This window comes from Sapajus apella, unplaced genomic scaffold (genome assembly GCF_009761245.1).
Source record: "Sapajus apella isolate SASKATOON/1434 unplaced genomic scaffold, GSC_monkey_1.0 scaffold97, whole genome shotgun sequence".
NCBI classification, from domain to species: Eukaryota; Metazoa; Chordata; class Mammalia; order Primates; family Cebidae; genus Sapajus; species Sapajus apella.
In genome coordinates, this window is record NW_022437037.1 from 2,045,328 (window position 1) to 2,067,712 (window position 22,385).

At 41.8% G+C, this 22,385-nt stretch overlaps 1 protein-coding gene across 4 annotated transcripts in view; it reads left to right on the plus strand.

Annotated features, from left to right (window-relative positions):
- GARNL3 (GTPase activating Rap/RanGAP domain like 3) overlaps positions 1–22,385 on the plus strand; it is a 178,357-nt gene that overhangs the window by 101,260 nt on the left and 54,712 nt on the right. For all 4 annotated transcript variants that reach the window (XM_032257295.1, XM_032257294.1, XM_032257297.1 and 1 more), the window contains 9 exons: positions 950–1,014; positions 3,823–3,886; positions 8,593–8,619; positions 13,978–14,053; positions 14,716–14,814; positions 16,921–17,024; positions 17,812–17,920; positions 19,947–19,992; positions 21,186–21,292. In XM_032257295.1, the coding sequence (XP_032113186.1) occupies positions 950–1,014; positions 3,823–3,886; positions 8,593–8,619; positions 13,978–14,053; positions 14,716–14,814; positions 16,921–17,024; positions 17,812–17,920; positions 19,947–19,992; positions 21,186–21,292 (697 nt within the window). The remainder of the gene's footprint in view (positions 1–949; positions 1,015–3,822; positions 3,887–8,592; positions 8,620–13,977; positions 14,054–14,715; positions 14,815–16,920; positions 17,025–17,811; positions 17,921–19,946; positions 19,993–21,185; positions 21,293–22,385) is intronic.

A 22,385-nucleotide genomic window follows, 5' to 3' on the forward strand; every position in this document is an offset into this window, starting at 1 on the left:
CTTCTTAGACAATTAGGAAGAGAGTAGCACTCATCTGTTCTGGGTGGTGTGGACATTAGACTGAATCAGTTAGGCAATTCTTCATTCCCTTTTCAGTCAAAAAAGTATTCATTGAGTACTTTTATGAATGAGTCACAGTTGGTACTCGTTTAGGAGAAAAGAGACTTCAAATAAGAAAACAGATAAATATAAAAGTACATATTATGAAAACCTCTCTGAAAGATTCGGGGGATTTCTAGTTCAAAAAGTTTTTGACTGGGAGACATTATTTTTTGGGTCCCATCAGACATGTGGAGACTGTTGTCTTATTTTGATCTTTGAGGCTTATTTGATGTTCGGCTCAGAGACCAAATTCCCATCTGGGTGCAGTGGCTCACACCTGTAATCCCAGCACTTTGGGAGGCTGAGGTGGGTGGATCACCTGAGATCAGGAGTTTGAGACCAGCCTGACCAACATGGCAAAACCCCATCTCTACTAAAAATTAGCCAGGCCTGGTGGCCCATGCCTGTAATCCCAGCTACTCAGGAGGCTGAGGTAGGAGAATCGCTTGAACCCAGGAGGCAGAGGTTGCAGTAAGCCAAGATCACGCCACTGCACTCCAGCCTAAGCGACAGAGCCAGACTCCATCTCAAACAAAAAACAAAAAAACAAATTCCCTTCTCATCTAGTTCAGATGGCTCAGGTGCTCTACATAATAGCTAAGACACTAAAGACCTGTATATCGAAGGCCATGCTGAAATCCACATATGTTGGGGTGGGGAGATCCTGGAAGTTGCTATTAAACTTGAGCAAAATTGTTTCAGACATAGAATGTGTTTATTAATATACATGCCCCTTGAGGAGAAAGGAGAAAGACTGGGCATGGGTTTCTTTTGAGTGACCAGAGAGGCTCTTTTGGAGATGGAAGTTGTATAACTTGTCACTGATTTGATGTTTGGACTTTTCCAGGGTTCCCAGAAAATATGCCTTCCCTACAGTCCCACAAAAACTCTTTCTGTGAAGTCCATCTTAAGGTGAGTTCTAATGGGTAGAAACCCCATGCATGGATTTGGAGCCCTTTATACACTGTTTTCTCCTGTGATCATTCTGATGTTACCTTTCCATTGTCTTGAGCTTTGACTGTGTGCAAGACATTTTCTAAGCACTTGACATGACATGCTTCACTTGTGTCATCATCACAGCAACCCTGTAGGGCAGGTGCTGTGACTGTGCCTGTTTTATAGATGAAGAAATGGAGGTTCATAGAGAGAAAGCCAAGGTCAGATAGCAAGTGTGTGGTGGAACCAAGGCCTGTGAAACCAAGGCCTGAGTCCAGGTCCAACTGATTTTGAGCATTGCTCTTAGACATCTCCCCATACGGCATTAGTTGCCAGCTTCTTTTTTCTTGTATGCACTCAGAAACTTTAGTTTTATAAAGATAATCAAGAAATATTTTTCCTTCCATTTTTCTGCCTTGAAATAGAAACCCAGATGTCAGCAAAGAATGTGCTTATTCTTCACCAGACAGAACATTAAGTGGATGGAATATCTGGGTGCTCCCTGCTCAGCCACCTCTCGTGCCTGCACCCTCCCACCTCCCTCTCATCTCTCTCCCATGCTTAGGTGGCAGCCTCCCCTAGGAATGCCACCACTTGGATCCAGCCTGTTGCTTTGTCACCAGCTAAGATGTTACATCATAGTAATGGTAGCTTCTGTTTGTCAGGCACCATGCTGAATGCTTTACAAATGTTCTCTGAGTCAATCTTTAAACTAGCTCCATGAAGTAGATCTAATATTATCTCTACTCCACTTATCAGGAATTGGAGCCTCAGAGAGGTGAAGGGATCTGACAAAGATCTCACAGCTGGTAAATCACAGAGCTGTAGCCCATGTGACTCCAGAGCTTGGGTTGTTTAAGCAGTAATGCCCTATCATGTGAAGAACAAAGCTTATCTCAGAGCCCTGGTGATTTCCTCTCTATTTGTCTGGAGCTACATGGTGGTAGATGTGTTTCCAGTGTTCCTAGGTGACACAAAATAGCTACAACTCATCCTTACCAAAATGGCTCTTACAGTGACAAACTTGACTCTATCTGTTGGGGATTGCATCTGCTAACGAAAAGGCACCGAAGCCGGGTGTATTGGCTCATGCCTGTAATCCCAGCACTTTGGGAGGCCGAGGTGGGCAGATCACGAGGTCAGGAGTTTGAGACCAGCCTGGCCAACATAGTGAAACCCCATCTCTACTAAAATACAAAGATCAGCCAGTGCGGTGGTGGGCGTCTGTAGTCCTAGCTACTCTGGAGACTGAGGCGGGAGAATCACTTAAACCCTGGAGACAGAGGTTGCAGTGAGCCGAGACCACGCCATTGCACTCCAGCCTGGGTGACAGAGTGAGACTCTGTGTCAAGGAAAAAAAAAAAAAAAAAAAAAAGACACCAAGACTAGGAAGTAAAAAACCTTATATCCCACTTTCAAGCCTCGTTTGGTCTCCAGATTGCAGACCTTTTCCTGTCTGCTGTGTACCTTCTGATTTTTCTTCTGAGCAGTTCTGAAGCTTGAGTTAAGCCTCCCCACCAAGAGGCTAACATTTTTGCTGAGCACAGAAATATTCTGCTGCTTTCAAGGAGCTACAAATCTTAATTTGCTTGGAGAGTAATACCTTCACTTACATTGGTTTATGATTTCTGTGAATTCTTTTTTTCTAAAAAGCAGTTTACTCGGCTGGGTGCGGTGGCTCATGCCTATAATCCCAACACTTTGGGAGGCTGAGGTGGGCAGATCACCTGAGGCTGGGAGTTCAAGACCAGCCTGACCCATATGAAGAAACAGCACCTCCATTAAAAAAAATTAAAAAGAAAAAAAAAAAAAAAAAGAAAAGTTTACTCTAGCTCCTTTCCTATTTATGCTTAAAAACTAGTCATTTCATTTTGTTGTAATTTCATTTAGTTATGAGCAAGGCCTTAGCTTTTCAGTACATCCTCATTGCCAGAGCAAGGTATAGCAAGATTTTAAAGATATGATAGACTACACGTTCTACAGTTGCTGCCAGCAGAAGGAAGATTTTACCTTCTTTTGTTACAAGAATGAACCTGAAAACTTAAAAGGAAATTAAAATATAAATGCTATAGAGTCACATAAGTCTGGATTCAAGTCCTGGCTCTGCTTTTTACCAGATTTTTATCCTGTTACTTAACTTCTGAGCTTCAATTTCCTCATCTTTAAAACGGGACTAAAATAGTACTTGCCTCATAAGGACTAAATGAGACAATCCATGAAAAGCATTTATCACAATGTCTGGTGTATTGTAAGTACTCTAGAAATTCTTTATTGTTTTTAACTTTCACTTATAAATATTAGAATATTAGCTGAAAGAAACTCTAGAGAGCATCTATTTCAATATCATTGTTTTACCTTTATAGGACCTTAGGTTCAAGGGAATTTACATTGCTTGTCCAAAGTAAAACATTTTTTAAAATCTTGTTAAGGTTGGCCTAGAAATTTCAGTTAAATATTAATTACATTTCGTCACTTTAAGAATCTGGAAGAGTGGCCAAGGTTACCTGAAACAGATGTTCCTGATTTCTTTCTCCGTCTCTCATTAGATGAGTATCATTAGGAGTCAAGTTATATAAGTCAAGTACATGTGGTGTTGGTTACTTTCATCTGTTCGTTCATTGATCACTCATTTATTGATTTGTATCTTCTGAGTGTCAGGCCTTTAGGGAAAACAGCTGTGATTTTCTAGAAGCTACTTTTTAGCTTCTCTGAAGAACCAAGGCTTACTCTACATCATTTAAGTTTCCAGCACGCTGCAGCTCATCCTGTCCATTCTTATTTCAGTGCCATGAATCTGGACAAATTTGAGAAAGGCCCCAGGGAAATTTTTCATCCTGAAATACAAAAGGTAACAGAAAATTTTATGCTTTATAATTGTACGAAATTGATTACAGTGTTGGGTTAGAACTGACAGGTCATCAGTAATCCTTAGCCTAGGATACAAAGAAAAATCACCTATGCAACTTTAAAAAAATCATCATGAAAGAACCTCACACCTACAGTTCTGATTTGCTGGGTTTAGGGTAGGGTCCGGGTATCTTGTTTTTCAGGAGTTCCTGAAGTAATTCTGATGCATAGCCATTCCTGAGAACCACAGAGCTATCCTCAGTCCACAAACCAATATGGTGTACATTCAGAAAATTCTTATTGGCTTAAAAGTCACCCTCTTTACTGAGTAATACAGAATTGTGTGGAATGTTAAAGAGATTTTCTTTTTTTATTTTTTGAGACAGAGTTTCACTCTTGTCGCCCAGGCTGAAGTGTAGTGGCGTGATTTCGACTCACTGAAACCTCTGTCTCCCAGGTTCAAGCGATTCTCCTGCCTCAGCCTCCCAAGTAGCTGGGATTATAGGCACCTGCCACCACACCCAGCTAATTTAGTAAAGATGAGGTTTCACCATGTTGGCCAGGCTGGTCTCAAACTCCTGACATCAGCCTCCCTAAGTGCTGGGATTACAGGCATGAGCCACCACGCCTGGCCAGGAATGTTAAAGAGATTTTTAAAAAATTAATCAATACAAAACGTGGTTGATTGAGCTCTTACTCATGTAGTACACTGTGCTGGGTACCATCAAGGATAAAAGGTATCCAGAAAGCTATCCCTGTTTTCTTAGGGCTTAATGTTAAGGGAAAACAGTCTGCCTTGGGAGAGAAAAAAAATTTAGTCATAATTTAGGTGATGGCTTATCAGAAAAATGTCAATGAAACTTTTGTCTTGTCGTTATAACCAATTTAGCTTTGAAACTTAGAAACACAGAAATCACTAGTAGTGTGCCTGCCGCGTGTCAAGCTGAGACGAGGGAGGAGGCTGGAGGGGCAGGCTAGAACTTTATCCAGGAGGCAGCAGGGAGCCAGTAGAACCTTTAAGCAGGGAGCATCATGCTCAAATTTGCTTTTTAGGAAAATAATAAGAGGAGGATTTATTGGAACATGAACAGTCTTTGCTTGCATATCTTTAAAATACAGTTAGCTTTCAAAATAAGGTTATCGACTCTCGGCTTATCCCAAATATAGAGTTGTGAATTCCCATATATTTTGTTTTGTTGTAATTTTTTTTTTTTTTTTTTTTTTTGAGACGGAGTTTCGCTCTTGTTACCCAGGCTGGAGTGCAATGGTGCCACCTCGGCTCACCGCAACCTCCGCCTCCTGGGTTCAGGCAATTCTCCTGCCTTAGCCTCCTGAGTAGCTGGGATTACAGGCACGCGCCACCATGCCCAGCTAATTTTTTGTATTTTTAGTAGAGACGGGGTTTCACCCTGTTGACCAGGATGGTCTCAATCTCTTGACCTCGTGATCCACCCACCTCGGCCTCCCAAAGTGCTGGGATTACAGGCGTGAGCCACTGTTGTAATTTTTTAAGTAGTGTTTATACCCAGCCTCAACCCTAGACAGAAATCAGGCAAAAATGGGTATGTTAGGTTAAACTATAAGTGACTTTAAGCCATCCAGGCTTATTACAAGTGATTCTTTATAACAAATTTTAAAACAAACTAGAATTATAAATATGTCAGCACCAGTGTGCCCTTATTACTTCACTCACATAGGTTATTCTTCCTAATCCTTCTTTAAGCCTTGGTCTGATTCCCCACACCAACTCTGCTTCCCAGACACTGAGCCCCAAAACCTACAGAGCCAGCTCTGTGACACTTCTTTCTGCCTCTTGCTACTCAGCCAGTTCCCTCAGCAGAGGTCATCCCTGCTCAGTCATCCCTGTCTGATTTCTCTAGAAGAGGAAAAAAGAAAAAAAAAAAAGATATAGCAGCATTCTGCCTATTTATATCACAAGTCTGTGCCTGTTTTTACCAAGAGTACTTTTATGCTTTCCTACATTTGTGTAGGAAAAAAAGCATATGGCTTTTTTCCCCTTATAAAAAAGGAACCATTCATGAACTTTCCCCTTGTCATCTGTGTGTATGAGTGTGCACATGTGTGTGAGCCTCAGAGATGCAGGGTGAAGGCTGTCATCACATTTCTGTAGGTTTCCCTTAGGAACAGTTGAGCAACAGGATTTAGGTAGAGAGGAAAGAGTTCTTCAAAATGGTAGGAGCCAAGAGTAAACAGAAGGTGAACCAATTGTGTTACAAAGAAGGCATCTTACCACAAAGAGAGAAGGTGGCTGGTACTGTTTGTAAATGTTATTTGTCTGTTTCTGGCTGCTATACTGTAGTAACATCTTCCTTGACCAAAATCCAGAAGCAATGTGTGATTAAGCTAGCTTTAAAAAGATAGAGAAATCAGGGTATCTATGTGCTTCTTCCTACTTCTATCCATCAAGTTTGTTTCTAGATAGTTGTGACATGTTTCCTAAATGACCAGGTATTTTATAAAAACCTATAGAGCTAAATTTGATTTTTAAAACATTTCTAGGTTTAAAAAAAGTATGTGTAAAATCACTCTCCTATATCCCATATATATGAAAAAAATCAGTGTCAGCCTAAAACTAATGATTAGAATCATGCATACATCTAAAGCAATGCCAGTAGGACTGTATTAAGAAACACCATTACTAGCCAAAATTAAACCTTCTGGGCTAAAATTACACACCAGAAACCAGCAAAAAGAGGACTTAGCTGCACAAATTCAGGAACAAGAATATTTTAAAAATCTGAATCATGTTAAGTGGGACATTGGCAAACCAGGGCAAATTACAGGACCATTCGCTTCTGAACAAATGTAATCCAAAATAAGGAAACTGCAACATAAATGTAACCTGACAGCCTATGACATCCCTCCTGCCTCTACAGCTGAGTGTTGAGACTCTAGCCCTGAGCTCAGCCAGGACTCCTATTGCAAGGCCATGATTCCTTCGCCCTAGCCCTCTGAGGAGCAGGCACTATTACCAGGCCAGGGACTGGTTGCAAAACATTTCAGTCCTAATGTTTGCATGGCTAGTGGCAATTGAAAAGCTGAGAGGTGTGACCTTTTTCTTATTCACTATAGTTAGCATGGAAGGAGGACTGCTGTGGGTGTTAAAATGACTGGTCATGAGATTCAAAGCTGACACAGGCCACATGACCTTAACTGGAGATCCAGTTCCTCCACCTGTGATTCAGGAACAATAAACTGTCCCCTCCATAAATATATATGTATGTATATATATATATATATATATATTTATTTATTTATTTATATCCCCATAAATATATATAAATATATATTATTTATATATATATATAAATATATATACCTACATCAGTAGGTATACATCAGTAGGGTATTTTTATATATTTATTTATTTACTTATTTATACCTGCTGATGTACCCATAAAAATTAAAAATAAAACCACAAGATGTTGAGAAAGATCAAAATAAACCATGGAAAGAGCATTTGATAATGATATATACAGCGACATGCAAACATAAAGTCCCAATATAAAAAATACATAACATAATTTTATTTTTTCCCAGAATTCGGAAATAATACAGCCAGGTGTGGTGGCTTGCACTTGTAATCCCGGCACTTTGGGAGGCTGAGGCAGGAAGACCACTTGAGTCCAGGAATTGGAGACCAGCCTGGGCAACATAGTGGAACCCTGTCTCTACAAATAATACAAAAAAATAGCTGGGTATGATGGTACATGCCCATAGTCCCAGCTACTTGGAAAGCTGAGGTGGGAGGATTGCTTGAGCTCAGGAGGTTGAGGCTGCAATGAGCCAAGGTTGCACCACTGTGCTCCTGCCTGGGGGACAGAGCCAGACCCTGTTTCTTAAAAAAAAAGAAAAAGAAAAAAAGAATAAAATAATAAAGATGACTGAGTTCTGAATGAAAGAGGCTTTCTGTTAAATAAAATCCAGGTTTGTGTGCCTTTCATAATTCTTTCAGAATTGCCTGGTCTCCAGCTGACACAGCTCTTCCCTAGAGACTCTAGGGCCAGAAGGAGGGCGAGGGTCCCTCCAGCCGCCCTGCCTCCATCCTGACCCTCGGTGCCTCTGCGCTGTCCCCATGGCTCACCTGAGCCATTCCTTCCCCCTTCACCCAGCCACAGGGTCCCTGTCAGAGCCTTGGCTTTGGTGTCCACTTATCAACCAGAATCTACTTTTTTAGAAGTTCTGGAAAAGATGGGACTTCCTTGTAATAAGTTTACAAACTTTTATATGGAATGACCCAGAATGAAAAGGAAAGTAATTTAAGGTTTATTAAATCTCTGTTGTGTACCAGGTCTTCCACACATACTCACAGTGATCTTTACAGGGGTTAAGACAGATGTTATCCTTGGACCATGGAGAAGGAAGCAGAGACCCAAATAGTTTAAATGACGTGTGCTCAAACACACTTAAGGATGCGACAGCAGGGATTCAAAGGATTGTTTAGGTTTGCTGCTCCATGCTGCTCTTACGAGATGGTCTTATGGGGGAAAAAGATCCAAGGCCCTTGGCTCCCACCTTTGTCATAGCTGTTTGTTCTTCTTCCCCAAAACAAAGCTCCTATAACCAACTTTTAACATTCTTTTCAAAATGTCAGTGTGAGCAAACCGAAGCTTGGCTTTCACAGCAAGTCAAAATGAAATAATTATTGTCATGCCTGCATGTAACTTTTAAAACTTTATTTGACAGGACTTGCTGGTCCTTGAAGAACAAGAGGTGAGTAATTCTATGGAGATATTTGCCCCTGCTCAGCTCTGCCTCTGTGTTTGTAAATAGACTTTTTTTACTGTAAACCCAGCCTTTGCTTTCTGCCAAACCTCCATGTAGATTTGCATAGTGGGACACATTGCACGGAAAGACCTTACTGGCATGAATTTTAAGGTATATTTTAGAATTTTGTATGCCTCTAGCTACAAAGCTATAAAAACAATCAAACTACTTAAATCTTCCTGGAAACATTTAATGTGTTAAGCTTATGATCAAGGTGAGTAATAAGGTTTTAATTTTCATTAAAGTAGGGTGTTTGTGCTTTATTAGGATGCTCTTCATATACAAAATGCTGAATTTATTTGCATGTTGCCATTCCCTGTTGCCCCCATTAAAAATATAAATATATTGGATTTTCTTTTTTTTTTTTTTTTTTTTTTGAGACAGTCTCGCTCTGTTGTCAGGCTGGAGTGCAGTGGCACAATCTCAGCTCACTGTAACCTCCACCTCCCAGGTTCAAGCTATTCTCTTGCTTCAGCCTCCTGATTAGCTGGGACTGCAGGCACGTGCCACCACACCCAGCTAATTTTTGTATTTTTAGTAGAGACGGGGCTTTACCACATTGGTCAGGATGGTCTCAGTCTCTTGACCTGTGCTCTGCCCGCCTCAGCCTCCCAAAGTGGTGGGATTACAGGTGTGAGCCAACGCACCCGGCCCAATATATTTGAGTTTCGAAATATATAACTAACATAGGAAAATACCTAAAATATTATCAGTAGGCAATGGAGTAAATAAATTATGGTCTATGTAGCTTATGCCTCAGTAAATAGCAATATCTTTTGTCTCATTGCTCAGGCCAAACTTGGAAAAATTCTTAATGCATGTCTTTCTCTCTCCTATATCTAATTTATCAGCACACCCTGGTGACACCTCTTCATAAAATATCCCTAATCCAAACACTTCTCAATACTTCTGGTATAGGGATGCCACCCCATCTTCTCTTGCCTGGGCTCTGCAGAGTCTCCTAACTCTTCTCCTGGGTTCCTCTCTCACCCTCTCGTCTGGTTTCCAGATTATAGCCAATGGTCCTTCTGAAACATGTGGAATCAGGTCATCTCTCTGCTCAAAACTCTAAAGGTTTCCTGTCCCATTCAAAGGGAAGCCCCAGATCCTGACCTTGGCCTGCTGGAGACTGCAACAATCTGGCCCCACTACCCCTCCAGTCATCATACTAACTATACTGACTTCCTTATTCTTCCATCTGCTCAGAAAGAGTCTAAGGTTCCCAGGGCTGGGGATGCTTGTTCCCCAGACCTCCAGCTCCTGGGTTCAAGTGATCCTCCCACCTCAGCCTTCTGAGTAGCTAGAACTACAGACTCATACAACCATGCCTGGCTACATTTTTATTCATATTTTGTTCATCTTAGATTTATGTTTGTTGCAGGAGAATTACGGACTCCATATGTAATTTGTAAAAGGCAAAAAGTAAGAATAATCACATTTCTGTTAAAAATTTGAAAAATACAGAAATGCACAAAAGATAAAAGGAAAAAAATCATATGCAGTCACAGAGACAACTACTATTAACATTTTGTTTTATATGCTTGTTATATTTCACATAAAATTAGGATTAATATAGCTTTTATATCTCAAAATTACTCTCTTCATTAATCCACAGATGTTTACTGAGCGCCCACTGAGTACATGCACAAGCCTGTTGTAACAAACAGTAGAGAAAATGTACCAATGCGGAATGTGAATGTGCCCCCTGCCTCGACTTCACCACTTCTAGCCCCTGAAAGAATGCCTGTTAACTGATTATTGATTGCTTCCTCCTCTGCTTTTTTTTTTTGAAACTCCCAAGTTTTGAAAAATAAATGGCTGATCTCTTTATTTCTCAATTTTATTTCCTTGTTAAGGAAATATTAGCTTGAGGCAACAGTAGTCACTTGTCATGACAACTTGAGGTGTGAGCAATGGCCATGATCCTCCAGAGCTTGTCTGAGAGCTATGTGGCAAGGCATTCTATTTAATCCTGCTGCTTTTCTACTTGGACCAATCGGGAGCATTTTTCCCAATTCCAGCCTATTCTAGTGGTAAACTATTAGCTGCAAAGATGGGCAGGGAACACAAACAATACTAGTGAGGCTCCCGAAAGGTTAGCATGTTGGTAAAGTGATGGCAGTGTCCTGAAACGCATGTTTTGTTTGCTGCATAGCAAGGCACCCCCATGAGAGAACACAGCATCCCAAGCTGTAATACACATGGAGAGAGGAGAGATGTGTAGGAACGTGTGGAACCCTAGAAGTATGGAGGCGTTGCCTAAACAGGAGTAACAAGGAACCAGGGGTATCTCATTTTGAATAAGGCTATCATTTCTCAGTTCCAAAAAATTCTTCTGGAATCATTGGGACTTGACTTTCCCCTCATACTTTGCTTTTCTCAGAAGAACGGTAATTCATAGCATACTACTAATTTCCAAGAATGTGACTGCACATTGGTTTGTAATCAGGTTGAGTTTTGTCTTATAAAATTTAAAACTTAGAAAATGTAAATTTCATCCAAGCAGGAATGACAGATGTGACCTTATCTGTAAATTTCATGTTTAAGCAGGACTTACATCTCGAGAAAACCAGTGCCTGTGGATTCCCTCTAGCAGCACCTCCCTCCAGGGGCCCAGGTCTGGCCTTGAGACCTTGAGAGCTCTGAATGGCTGGTTAAAATGTTATCTGTTACAGTCCAGTTGCCCAAGATCAAACTATCCCCTCCTAAAATATGAAATAACTCATTACAATGAGCCATACCTTGATTTCTGGAAATAGGTGAAAACTGTTAGTCATAGACATCATTTGGGAGGTCCTGGACACCATGTTACCTAAATGAGGCCCTATAAATAGGTTCAAGTACTTAACAAGGCCTGTGTAACACCAGTCTTTCTGGAATCTCCACCTGAAGCAGGAAAAATTCATTTAATTTATCATTTACACTGGGACCCTTTGTGAGTAATTATTAATAACATCAGGACAATAGATAAAACAGATATTACTTTATGTGCTTTTTAAGGGATCCTTGAGACATGTGCTTACTGTCATCACTTCCAAAACAGAGAAAGAAAAGTTACAAACTATAAAACCCTAAAGTGAATAGAGGTCCTTGAAAAAATTCCAAGAAATTTATCAAAAGCTAGTTAGTGAGGAAGCAGTGATCATTGGGAGACATTGTTTGAAAAATAAGTTGTTTTTGACCAAGTTTTTTTTTTTTCTCGTTATGCATATGGTCACTTATGTCATTAATATTTATTAATCTTTTCCAATGTACTGTGGTCAGCACTAGGGACTCAGCGGAAAGGAAACAGTGTATGATCTCTCCTGCACAGGACTCAGGTTCTAGTGGTAGAAACGGACAAATATGCAAGTTCAATGAAAGATTTATAGAGTATGAATAGTGCTTTGAGGAGAAGAAACAAGGTGCTCCGATGGAGAATAACAGCAGGAAGGAGAGTGGCTTTATATGGGGAGACCAGGAAAGGCCACTCTGGAAATTGACACTTGAGCTGAAACCTGCATAATGGGAGACAGCCGGCCATCCCTGGAACTGTGGAAGAGTCCAGGTGAAGGGGTCAGTTTGGAATGTCCTTCCTCTTCATAATTCTATGTAGAAAACTACTGTTCGTGATGGGTGTGCATCTTAGGTGTGTTGTGGACAAAAAAATGTTTAGATGCACAGCCTAAGAACTTGGATTTTCAGATTTCTTAATTCTCCCAGATCTAGCTATCCTGAATGCTGGCAATTGCCTTGACCTCCCACCTCTGACCCACTGGCTAATATGCTTTAAATGTCTTTTTCCCTTGTCTATCTTTAATTGACCACCAAGAATTTCTCCATCTAGTGGTGAGTCAACGAACCTTGTAGGTTGATTCTCTTACAACATTAGATTTTGTGTTTATTATGAAATACTCAGGTGCACAAAAAAAAAATAGAGAAAATAACATAACGAAGACCTATGAAACCACTACTGACGGCCTGGTGGCTCACGCCTGTAATCCCGGCACTTTGGAATTTCCAAGGCAGGCATTTGCCTGAGGTCAGGAGTTCAATACCAGTCTGGCCAACTTGGTGAAACCCTACCTCTACTAAAAATATAAAAAAATCAGTGGGACGTCGTGGCGTGCCCTGTAATCCCAGCTACTCGGGAGGCTGAGGCAGGGGACTATTGCTTGAACCAGAGAGGTGGAGATTGCAGTGAGCCAAGATCATGCCACTGCACTCCAGCCTGGGTGACAGTGTAAGACTCTGAGAAAATAATAATAATAATAATAAAACACTACCCAATTTAAGAAAAAACATGAAAGGCTGGGCATGGTGGCTCATGCCTGTAATCCCAGCACTTTGGGAGGCCGAGGTGGGTGGATCACCTGAGGTCGGGAGTTTGAGACCAGCCTGACCAACATGGAGAAACCCCATCTCTACTAATAATACAAAATTAACCAAGCAGGGTGCCGCATGCCTGTAATCCCAGCCACTCGGGAGACTGAGGCAGGAGAATTGCTTCAATCCAGGAGGCAGAGGTTGTGGTGAGCCAAGATCACACCATTGCGCTCCAGCCTGGGCAACAAGAGCAAAACTCTGTCTCAAAAAAAAAAAAAAAATTACAATTGAGGCCCTGTTTACCACTCCCTGACCCTGTTCCTCTGTCTTCCTCCCTTCCCTGTGGAAGCTGCTATTTATCATTTATCATTTCCACCAGATCAGAATTAATTCAGTTTAAAGTTGGAGATGGTAGACTGCACATTTGTACCAGCTACTGCTTGCTTGGCTTGGGCTTTTTTTTTTGCACAGCTGTTTCTTGACTTCTTCAGATTAAATATCTTTAGGAATTGGGAAAAACGAGCTTTTAGTATAAATTGCCTGTAATTTTCATTTCTGTTTCTAAAAGAGTCCACAATATATCAGTCTGAGATTATGTTAAGCTTTGAATTATAACAAACTCTTCTTCTCTGACTGGGATTTGGGCTGTCGCTCTTGCGTTGATTGGAAGATGGTGCCAGGCCTGTGAGTTACTATGGCCATTTGTTGAAATCCTGTTTTGCTGCGGAATAGAACTGCTATCCTAAAGATGCCATTAATAATGAAATTACAAATGAACTAATTCATAAAGGCATATAGTCTCAACCATAAACTGTAAATACTGTAAAAATGAAGGAATGATTGTTGTTAACATTGGTCAAAACCCAGATGGATGGGAGGAAGGGATCTTCCGATTGTCCATCCTGGTGACTGCCATTGTGCTAAGTCACAAACAGCACATCTCAGAACTATTTATGCTTTGATGATACAGTTAACTGTAACCCCTTTTGTTATCCTAAGGGCTCTGTGAATTTCAAGTTTGGGGTTCTTTTTGCCAAAGACGGGCAGCTCACTGACGATGAGATGTTCAGCAATGGTGAGTGATCTCCTCCCACTCTCTGCTGCCAGAGACCCTGTCCTGCCTTGTTGCATTCTTACCAGTTGGAGCTGAACTTATCTGTTGAGTCGGAGTCTTTAATACAAGGAGACAGTTTTACACCATTTCAGGGTGAATTTTGTAGGGCTGTTGTTTTGTTCATTTGGCAAATATTTATTGACCACCTTGTTAGTACCCAGTCACCGTTTTGGGCACTGGAGAGACAGAATAACATATGGGATTTGGAGAATTTGGTTCTACATGGTCCCAAGAGCAGTGGAAGATTTTTCTGTGATTTTTATGAGAGGGAGAATTATAAAATGGTGTCATCTTCCTAGTATTTAGCACTTTTCATGTTAAATACCTACTTATTCTGAATATAAGCAGTAATAACATTTTCATTTTGCAATATTAAACACCTGTGGTCCCAGTCTGGCAGTAGTAAGCTGGGTTCATCTGGTTCTATAGTTTTCCTTTCCTTGGAATCCTGAAAATTGTGGGACTTCCTCATGGTCCTCAAGAAGGAAATGTGACTTACCCATGCTGTATACCATGCATATATTGGCAGAGCCTCGTTAATTTTCCAGTGATTCTGGTGCATAGTTAGAAAATCAGGACTTGTTGATGCCCATACTTTCTTCATACTCTACCTCTTCCTGCAGAAATTGGAAGCGAGGCTTTTCAAAAATTTTTAAATCTCCTGGGTGACACAATCACTCTAAAGGGCTGGATGGGCTACCGTGGCGGTCTGGATACCAAAAGTAAGCCTACCTCTTGATCTGTTCTGTTGTAATTTCTGTAACTTTTGTAAGTCAGCCTGATCTGTGTCTGAACTTATACCTAAGATGGGGGAAGAGATGGACAAGAGACGACTGGAGGGAGGTGAGCATCACACCCTGTTCAGCATGGAGTCATGGACCTGTTTGGCACTTCCATTGAGCTTTGTAAAACTAGATCAGCCCTCACAGCCCTGGACAGTGTCAGAAGTCCTGGTCTGCCCATGAATATTACTGGCTCAGCAGTATCTGTGTGCCAGGACTCTGCTGGGCTCTGGGGATATCAAAGTGGATAAACCAACATGGGTCCTCCTTTCTAGGAGTCTACAGGAGACAGCACAGATGTTATGCAGATAATTATCAAATGATTTAGCACTAAGTACTGAGGGCAATTAAGAAGAAAAAGTACAGAGTGCTATGGGGCATTTTGCCTAACCTGGGGGATTAGGGAAGGCTTCCCTGAAATTTTTTGAGACCAGAGGGAGGGGTGAGTAGGAGTTAATTAGAGGGTCTCAAGGGGAGAAGAGAATTCCAAGCAAAGAGAACATCTGTGAAGTCCTTGAGGTAGAAAAGAACATGTTGTATTCTAGAAACTAAGAGAATTTGTTTATGGCTGGAGGGAATGAGGCACTCAGAATGATGCAATATGTCCTGGAGTAGGAGAGCAGGCATGACCCTACAGGGAGTTTGAGGTTTTATTAATAAGTCAGGATTTTATTTTCTGTCAATAAGAGTTTTCAAGTAGGGGAGTGGTGAGATTGGATCTGTACCTTTGAGCAGACAGGGAAGGCAGAGGAGAAGCCTGCTCTCAAAGGCTGTTACAACAGTCCAAACAAGAGATAGGGTTGCCTTGGGAGAGGGCTGCAGGTCAGAAGGGAGACAGGAGGACTAATTCAAGAGCCATTTTCATGGTAGAATTGGCAAGTGGAGGATGAAAGAGGAGAGAGTAGTCAAAGTCACTTCAGGATTTCTGCCTGGGTAGCTGGGTGAGAGTGGCACCAGCAGTGAGATTGGAAACACCTGAAAGGAAGCATTTTGGGGATGGGGGCCTGCGTGGGGGAAGGTAGGTCAGATTACAAGCTTAGGTTTGGAAGCACTTTCACCATCTCATTTTTGTGTAGCATTGCTAGCTTTTCCCTTTGTTTTTGGTTTTTTTTTTTTTTTTGCTTTATTTGATCTTCATAGTTGGTCCTTGAGGTAAGTCAGGCAGGGAATGTGAGGCTCTTTTGGCCAAATAGTGATAGGCTTCAAGTCCAGGTACTCTCACCCCCTGGGAGCCTCATCTTCCCACCACAGCATCACAGATTCTGAATTCGGAAGAGCTAAGTGTACCTTAACTGACAGATGCAGGGCTGAAGTCCCAGTTGTCAGGCTCCAGCTTCACTGAACACACATAAAGTGCGTGTGGTAAATTCTTCAATGCCTGACACTCATACCCTCACTGGCAACCCTCTCAGCCTCTCCATTAGGTCATAACCACCATCCACTGAGCCCTTGATACAGCCAGGCATTCTGCTAAGCATTTTGCAAATATAGTCTCATTGAGTCTCCCCAGTATCTCTAGGAGTTACATGTGATTTTTATCCATATTTTCAAATTAAGGAACTGAGGCTTAGAGAGAAGTAACTTGTCAAAAGCCACATAGCCAATGGCAGCTTGAATCCAAGTCGGCCTAATTGTAAAGCCTGTACTTCTAATCACAATATAGTTCTGTCACAGATGCCACTTCCTTTTGGTTTATGGACATAATTGTGTTATCTTGTGTTAATTTAATTCTGTACCGACCACCGCAACTGTAGGGCAAGGAAGTGCAATACTCTCTTCTTTACCGTGGACTTCTTATGACCTCCTCCATTCTGAGGCAAGGAATGAATCAGATAGCAAGTGAACTTAAGGGGAGAGGAAGAGGCCTTTCCATGTGGGGTGTCGCATCAAGTGGAGGGTTGTTGCTTGCTTCCATGCAGGTGGATAATCCAGACTGATCTTTGAGAATGTCCTGTGTACTGTATTTTCCTAGTCTGCAAATGAAAACACTTTCCTTATGGCTCTGGAATTCTCTGTGCTCACTAAATGCATGTTTGTATTTTGCAGATGATACCACAGGGATACATTCAGTTTATACTGTGTACCAAGGGCATGAGATCATGTTTCATGTTTCCACCATGTTGCCATATTCCAAAGAGAACAAGCAGCAGGTACATGTGAACATACAAACCATCTAGTGATGTGAATGTGGAGAGGGCACCATTATGATTCCATAGAATTAGAGGCTATGTCAGTCAACATATGAGCTGAACTGCAGCCACCAGTTTAGGGATGCTTTTGGCAGTCTGTTTTGGAACTTTCAAAAAATCTTAAGAAGAGCTGTTCTCACTGGTGCTGTCAGCTTAGAGAAATAAGGGGTCAGAGATGATAATGTGCGTGTTTATGTGTAAACATGTATAGGTATTTGTATGTGCACGAGTGTGGTTTCATACTCTTTTTTTCTCTCTGGCTTTTTTTTTTAATATCTTTGATTTACACATTCTCCTATCTAACATGGACTCTTGAGAGACTATTTTATATAGATACTACCTTTTCTCCATGACATCTCTAAGTGTACCTTGTGTCTTGTCAAAATGAGACTATGCAAGACATAGCATAAGTTGGGTCCTGCATGATGGTTGACAAGTATTGTTTTCAGGTCACTGCAGGAAGTTAACACTGAATGTCTACCTGGGCTGTGCCAGGCTGGGAAGAAATCTCTAACTAAGATACTCCTCACCCACCCCAGAGCTTGGTCACTGAGACAGGAACAGAGGAAATGGGTTGGAGAACAAGGGCCTAGGCTGGCAAAACATGGGAGGCTGAAGTCTAAGATGTCTGAAGTTCAGGGCTCTGTCATAGTGACTGTGGTTTGTTGTATTGGATTATGTTTTTTAACTCTGTGAATGTGCCATGTTTGAGAGTCTTTCTCAGTGATGTTATTTATGCTTACTACAGGTGGAAAGGAAACGCCACATTGGAAACGATATCGTCACCATTGTGTTCCAAGAAGGGGAGGAATCTTCTCCTGCCTTTAAGCCTTCCATGATCCGCTCCCACTTTACACGTATCCTGGGACTTTGTAAATGCTCCAGCGTGGCGAGCTGTGCTTCAGCCTCATTAGACTTCTATAACCCTTAAGCCAAATCTTGTCATGGACTTGTTTTGTAATTCTAGATTTAGACCCACTTTTTGGGAATTTTTCCTAAGCATTGTATATAGTTCCCTCTTCCTCTCTCCTTCTATTTCAGTAGTAGATGGATTAATTCCCAAAGAATTCTTGACTCCTGAAATACGGTTCTTTTCCTCAGGTAGTCTATAAAATGAGGGAAACTTTCTGCCATCCTTTAGTAATAAACAATGTAGAAGAATTATAGGTAGTGAATTATCTGAGAAATTTGCTTTAGGCATAAAAACTTGTAAGTTAAGATTAAAGGCCAAAATAATTTTCCTTGTTGATTTAAGCCCTGGCAATAGCTAGCTGCTGCATTACCATCTCTTGAAATTTGAGAAATGGAATTAATAGTATTTTTATCTGATTCCTCTAATCTCTGTTCAGCTCATATTGCTGGCAAAGTCCAGCAATAGGGCTGAAGCTCCTATGGTGTCTGAGCTCAGTTCTACCAAACAGGCATGGGCCATGAGCTTGGCCCACCCAGCAGACTCACTGGCCGCTCAGTTGTGGCCCTGGTGCTCTGAGTCCCAAGCCATGACAGCATAACCCAAAGTTGATGGCTCTACTGGTTGTACACAATAAGCAAAAGGCAACAAATCAGCATTTTCAGAATAAATTCTACTTGAGTTACTCATTTCCCTGGAGGCTCCAAGTAAACATGTTTGGAGACAGGCCCACTATGACTCATTGCATCTGGAGACTTGGACTTGTTCCCTGTAACATAAAAATAGAAGATGGAAGTAAGTGTTTAAACGTTAACAATTTCCAAACTTTCTTCCATGAGGCTGGGAAGAAAACGATACGTACTTGCACCTTGGTTAGAATTTTCTCCTCTTTTCATCCCTCTTTTCTGAGTAATAGCTTCTCCTGTCCCCTGGGATTTAGGACTAATATTTCCCCTTTCTAGAGGTGGTTCTTCTTGTATAACAGAAGACTTCTCCAACTTTATAGCAGAAGTGGCAGTCAGGTAACTGTTCAGGTGATTGAGAGGTAGTCATTTTTTATAATTTTCCTGAGTTACACATTTTAGATTTGTTTCTGAAAAGGGGCAAGCAGATCATTAAGGCAGATTCATTCCAGGGAGCCTAGGAATGGAGACACTAAGGGATCAATGGCTTCACAGTCCTAGCTAAGACAGAGGGTAGGAGATAGTGGGTGGAGGTGGGAGAGGGTGGAGGTGGGAGGGGAGGAAGAAGAGTAGGAGAAAGGAAGAAGCTGGATGGATTCTTTCCAGCTATTTTAGACTCTGCAAACCCCAGCACAAGCTAAGTAGATTCTGCTCAGAATCTGCCACCAGCTATGACAGGCTTGTTTTGTTTTGTCTACCAAACCCAAAACGAGAGAAAGGGAAGGTGTTCAGCGAAACATTTAAATTGCTTTCCCTTTCCAAACGTGTGAGATGAAATGTATTACTAATTTCCTATTGGGATCTTGTTTGTATTTCCAGGCCAGGGAACCATTCCTTTTGCTTTGCTGACTGCTTAGTTGTTTAATAGCTATATTTCTGTTGCTTTTCTGACAGCTTTGGAAATTTAACACTTTCCCCCAAAGGAGGCACACACAAACATTGAACCTACTCATGGTGCTATCACATAAGGCTCCCTGGGCTGTCGCTTGGAAAGAAGTACAGGTTCTGTCCTAACCTAAGAGTGATAGGTGCCCTAACCACAGAAGCGCTGGTCAAGAATGACTCTGCACAAGGGATTTTCTTTTTCTTTTTTTTTTTTTTTGAGACGGAGTTTCGCTCTTGTTACCCAGGCTGGAGTGCAATGGCGCGATCTCGGCTCACCGCAACCTCCACCTCCTGAGTTCAGGCAATTCTCCTGCCTCAGCCTCCTGAGTATAAGGGATTTTCAGAGCACAAGCTGTCAGTTGTGAGCATCAGTGTTGTGATTAGTTCCCTTAACCATGACCACAGATATTTTTGCCTTAGTGAGGTATGATCAACAAAATGACAATTACAGGTAGGTAATGACTTTGTCTTGATTGCTTGTTCTTATTCTTATGCTTGTTGACTTAGCATTGATTTTTTTATAAGACTCTTGATATATGTATTTCTTGATTGATTTAATATGAGTGCCCTCACCTTACAAAACTTTCTTCAAGGCCACCATCTCCTTAGGAAACATTTACTCCATCCAGTGTTGTTCCATGCAGGGGACCCAGGGCTCAGGGTTAGTTTGATATTTTATTGTACTTTACCATGGGAACAGGTTTGATATATTTGCTCTTCATCAGAGTATCCTCTTTCCTAGTCTACATTCTTGCCTGCTTGTCTTTTTGTTCTCAGATATTAATCTGTTAAAAGGTATTATGTTGTAAAAAGAACCTGGACTTTGAGCCAAATAGATTTGGGTTTGAATCCCAGCTCTATAATTTATTTGAAGCTTCGAAAAAAATATTTTATCTTCTTGGAGTCTCAAGCATTCTGTGTAGAGTGAAGGTAATGACACTACCCTGGCAGATGTAGTGAGAATCAGAGGCAATGCTGTGTCTTAAAATACCATGTACACAGCCTGGTATGTGGCAGGTGGCCATTGCTATTCTTCCTGGGTGCCTGGCTTGATGGATTGGACCATGAAGGAGTCAGGAAGATTTGGTCTTTGCTCTCAAAGCACATTGACTAAGCTGGAGGGGAAAGCAAGTTGGTGGCCTTGGCTCTGGCAGACCAGAGGAGTCACTCCTGCCATGGAACAGATATTCCTGACACATTCCATATGTGACTGGACAAATGGAAGGACATAATAGTGGTATATTCGTTCATTTTCACATTGCTGATAAAAACATGCCTGAGACTGGGAAGAAAAAGAGGTTTAATTGGACTTACAGTTCCACATGGCTGGGAAGGCCTCAGAATCATGGTGGGAGGCGAAAGGTGTTTCTTACATGGCGGCAGCAAGAGAGAATGAGGAGGAAGGAAAAGTGGAAACCCCTGATAAACCCTCAGATCTCGTGAGACTTATCCACTATAAGACCATAAGCATGGGAAAGACCAGCCCCCATGATTCAATTACATCCCCCTGGGTTCCACCCATGATCTTGTGGGAATTCCGGGAGATACAATTCAAATTGAGATTTGAGTGGGAACACAGCCAAGCCATATTACATGGTGATCTTTGAAGAAAACCCAACTAATTCTGTAATACTCTTTACATAGGCTGAAAATATTTTCAGAAGAGAGTGTACCACTCTTTGGCCCTCCCTTGCCAACTCCACCAGTGTTTACAGACCACCAGGAATTCAGGGACTTTTTGCTAGTGAAATGTAAGTTTCTGTGGACTTTTTGCTAGTGAAATGTAAGTTTCTGTTTTGAAACAATTTTATAACTTGTTCCATGACAGAATATATTTCTTCAGATTCTCCCAGGATGCTGAATAAGAAAATATCATTGTTTAAGCATTAATTCACTGCATGACATATGTTTAGTATTCTGGCCATGTTGTGCATGTTTTCTCCTATGTTTTCTTCCCCACCTTCCACGTGCCACCTGCCTTGAAGCTTCTCTACACTCACCCACTCAGGACCCTGGGACCTCAAATTCACCCTTCTGCTCTGTGTTCTGATAGAGCCATTGGTGAATCTCTGCTTATATATGTATCTGTGTCTGTGTTAGAGAGTGGGTTGTAGGTGAGGGAAAGAGTGGTTGTGGATATATGCTTAGGGTTAGGGAGAGTTGTTGGGGAATGTGTATGCACACTTGTGCGAGTATATATGTGCACCCATGTACGTGTGTGAGAGAGAGACAAAATGACAACATAATGTGTGTAGACCCTGACTGCCAGGCATCACTTGCTGGTGAGCACGTATTTTCACTCTACTGGTTACACCCAAATACCTGACTCTCAGCCCACATCTGCTGAAGCACAAGAGCTCTGTGCATGCCTCCCCGGGGCACACCTGGGAATTATATCTGGGAGTCCCATGGTGGGACTGTGTCATTGGTGATCAGATACAAGTTACTCGGGTTCATCCACTGTAGCTTGCCAGCGCCACACCCTGGCAGGGCTGCTCGGTCTATGCCTTCCATGGAGATACTGCTTTGCAGCCTCCTGCCAAGCATGCTAGGCATTGCAGCTGCTTTGCTGTCTGCCTCTTGTCCCCACCCCAACCCCTCCCCACTACAGTCTTTGCTTAAGTCTGTTACTGTTGCCATGCAGCTTTGAGACATCTGGAATGCCCCTCTCTTCTCTCTGTCCATCCTGGTCACCTGGCCCTAAGGTAGCATTGACTGAGTCCAAAGCCTCACTGAGTCCTCAATGGACAAAGGCTCCCCAGCTTCCAATCTTAATCCTACTCCAGTATTGTCCCAAACCAGTCCTTCAGGCCAGGGCAAGGGACAGGCACATGTTGTCTCTCC